The sequence below is a fragment of the Austrofundulus limnaeus genome, unplaced genomic scaffold (assembly GCF_001266775.1).
Source record: "Austrofundulus limnaeus strain Quisiro unplaced genomic scaffold, Austrofundulus_limnaeus-1.0 Scaffold1093, whole genome shotgun sequence".
In the NCBI taxonomy this organism is placed as follows: domain Eukaryota; kingdom Metazoa; phylum Chordata; class Actinopteri; order Cyprinodontiformes; family Rivulidae; genus Austrofundulus; species Austrofundulus limnaeus.
Window position 1 is genome coordinate 41,638 of NW_013953495.1, and position 3,619 is coordinate 45,256.

General features: G+C 39.8%; 1 protein-coding gene across 1 annotated transcript in view; it reads left to right on the top strand.

The window, feature by feature from the left end:
- Positions 1-3,393, top strand: part of atf3 (activating transcription factor 3) — a 3,960-nt gene extending 567 nt beyond the window's left edge. Inside the window, exons 2-4 of the mRNA XM_014030641.1 lie at positions 370-628; positions 710-817; positions 2,797-3,393. Coding sequence (XP_013886095.1) covers positions 371-628; positions 710-817; positions 2,797-3,099 — 669 coding nt within the window. The 5' untranslated portion in view covers position 370 and the 3' untranslated portion in view covers positions 3,100-3,393. The remainder of the gene's footprint in view (positions 1-369; positions 629-709; positions 818-2,796) is intronic.
- The last annotated feature ends 226 nt before the right edge of the window (positions 3,394-3,619 follow it).

Below are 3,619 nucleotides of genomic sequence, written 5' to 3' on the forward strand. Positions count from 1 at the left end.
TTATTATGATGATGATTTTCCATGGAGCTGTCAGTCGTTAATCTCCACCTGTTTGCACAACAAACAGCTCCTTTTATTGTTTTTTATCACTTCCTTGACTTCAGGTATTTAGTCTTTGTTTGATTCTTGGAACAGAAATAATATCTTACATAAGCTGACATTTAGTTCTGTTTGTTTCTCATCACTTTAACCTGGAGTCATTATTACTCAGCAGAAACTGATCAAACTTTTCTAACATCACTTCCTGACAGATAATCTATAGTTGTGATAATAAAGCTTATTTCTGTCATTTTAATTACACTTATAGAGACCTCACATGTTTTGCTGAGCATGAATTGACGAGTCAGCGGGTTTTTTTTTCTTCCCCAGAATGATGCTGCAACATCCAGGTCCGTCTCTGGCCGACATCAGCTGCTCGGCCCTGGTGCCCTGCCTGTCCCCGCCGGGCTCGCTCACCCTGGACGACTTCGCCAGCTTCACRCCCATCGTGAAGGAGGAGCTGCGTCTGGCCATCCAAACCAAGCGCCTGTCCAACGGGCTCAGCGCCGACGTCAGCTCCGACGGGGCCAGCTCCAGCTCGGACCGGGCCTACGAGAGACCCTTGAGCCGGGCCGGGCTCAAAAGAGAGGTGAGGTGGACTCGGGACGGTGTGTATTTAGAATCTGTTAGCTGGGTTTGTGTTGACACTTTTATTTTTTTAATTTTAAAGTTGACACCAGAGGAGCACGAGAGGAAAAAGAGGAGAAGAGAGAGAAATAAAATCGCAGCTGCGAAGTGCCGCAACAAGAAGAAGGAGAAGACCGAGTCCCTGCAGATGGTAAATAAATTGTTTAAATCAAATCATTTTTATTAAGATAAAACAGGCGCCACATCTTCATAAGATCTGAACTCGGTAACATCACATGTGGAGTTCCTCATGGTTCTGTACTTGGACCAAAGCTGTTTATTTTGTATGAGAGTTGTTAAAGTGTGTTCTGTTTGCTGATGACACTACATTTTTTTTTTTTGTTTGGGTAGGGATATTGAACGGATGTTGGAAAGGATACAAACAGAATTTGTAAAAATACAAACATGGTTCAAACAACAAATTGTCGTCAAACTTGGATAAAACTAAATACGTGATTTTCAGTAATAGAAAGAAAATTATTGATTTTCCATTTAAAGTTGATGGTGTTGAGATTAGTAGAGTCAGTGAGATAAAGTTTTTGGGCATTATCATTGACATGGAGAGAAAATGTGAATTACTTAAGAACAAAAATAGCTAAATCTGTTGCAGTACTGTATAAAGTAAGGGAGTTATCCAATGATAAAGCTCTGTTTTATATTATATAATACAACAATTGTTCCTCACTTGATTTACTGTGTTGAAGTCTGGGGTAAAGCACGTAAAACAATCACAAATCCTATTTTTATTTTACAGAAAAGAGACGTCAGAATTATCACCAGAAAACATTACAGTCACCCTTCAAATATATTATTTTGTAAATTAAAATTATTAAAATTTTATGAGTTGGTTGATTTTTAATATTTTGCAGATTATAAGGCTCATTAAAAAAATGTGACCTTTTAAACATCCAGTTATATTTTGTTAAGTTGTAAGTTCTTATCTTAAAGGACTTAAGATTTTTGTGAAACCCAGAATTCGAACAAACTTGAAGGATCGATGTACTTCGGTTTAAGGAATAAGATTGTGGAATAATCTGGAAAGTGATTATAAAAATGCCAGTTCAATGTGTTTTTAAGAGAAAGATAAATATAAGTTTGTTAAAGAAATATGAAACTGTACAATGTATATCTAAGTTGTTGTTTGAGAATGAAATTTAATGTTTTTTATTTATTTATCAGTGTTCATTGCCAATGCAATGCACACTATTGTGATTCGTTTCTCATCCAAGTCATCTCCATTTTGGCACACTTCTCCTCCTGCATACTTTGTCCTAGAGCTGCCATTGAAATTTATATTTGTAAAGCTCCTGTGCCAAATGATGGCTATGCCTTTTGGTGCCTGTACAACTTATAGTTTTTGAAATATTAATGTTTAAAATCATATAATGGGAGTCAATGGAGCCTTGTATTGGTCAAATACTGCCCCTGCTGTATCTACCCAGTAATGCAGTAATGTTTAATCTCAATAGTTCAGTGTTTACAATACTAATATGATTGTATTTTGATGTTTTACTATAATATTGTCCTTATATTGCTTTATTGTTGTAATATATTTCAAATTGGTGACAACTATTACATTGGCGATGTGGCTTCTTTCTGCACACATACAAACCAACCCCTGGCAGGGTTCTCTGCCACAGCACCAATGGTCTCATGGTTAGTGCCATGGGCTTTCATGTGGGAGATCAGGGTTTGAAACCCAGCAACAACAACTTTAACAGAAAATCTCTACAAACTTCAYATGTTCACACAATTACCCTCATTACAAACACCTGCTGACTTGACAAGCACAAGCTGGTGTAGAAAACACATTTAAACTTGGTCACAGTTCATTCTGCAAGTCCAATGCTGCAGGCAAAGCCATGCTGTAATAACATGCTACAAGGCAATGCACACTTGTTTTTACATCGTAAAAACCCATATCTAGTTTTGTTTGTGTTCTTGATTATTATTGCTTAAATTTAATTATGGAAAAAAGGGGCAGATATAAGATTTTTTTCTTCTTTCTGCCTCCTTTCATTTCAATTTGATTTGTATATTTTTTTGTTTTTTAATGTGTATAATTTTTTTGTTTTAAATGAATAAACTGAAGTAAAACTGACTTGTTGACCTTTGACCTCGTGTCTCCAGGAGTCGGAGAAGCTGGAGAGCGTGAACGCAGACCTGAAGGCTCAGATCGAGGAGCTGAAGCAGCAGAAGCAGCAGCTGGTCTACATGCTGAACCTGCACCGGCCCACCTGCATCGTCCGAGCCCAGAACGGCCAGACCCCCGAGGACGAGCGGAAGCTCTTCATCCAGCACATCAAGGAGAGCTCCTTGCAGCTCCACTCCCTCACCTCCTCCTCCTCCTCCTCTTCATCATCATCTACCTCCACAGTGGCCCCGCTGGGACTCCTCACCCTCGACGACATCCACTGCTCGGCTCCCCTATGACCCACCTCCTCAGACTTTGTCCTCCGGAGACGCCACGGTCCACAAAGCTGCTAAAAAACTTTGGTCCAGAGTGTYGTCCCGGAAGCTCCGAAATCCCGAACCGCACCTGTTTTCTGTTTGCGTCAGAAACATTACAAACAGTCCCGGGCCAAGAAAAGCTAAAGCACTGAAACCAAACAAAACCAGTTTGATTTGAATATTTGTTGTTATGCCACAAAGTGTGATTTTTGTGTGTGTGATCTGAACACCCGCTTCAGATGTTATCATCCATTAAATGGACGTTATTAACCGTTATCAGTCCCATAGAATGGCTTCAGACTGTCCCAACTATGCCCCCTAGCAGGTTATCAGTCCCATAGAATGGCTTCAGACTGTCAGCTGGTTAATGAGGCATAAAACTGGTTAAGGTTAATTTTAGAGAAAATGACACGGGCTACGATAAAGTAGACCAGACTCCGGCAGCAGATTGTTGCATTCCAATGTATATGGCACTGGTAACCACTAGGGGGCACTGTCGGCA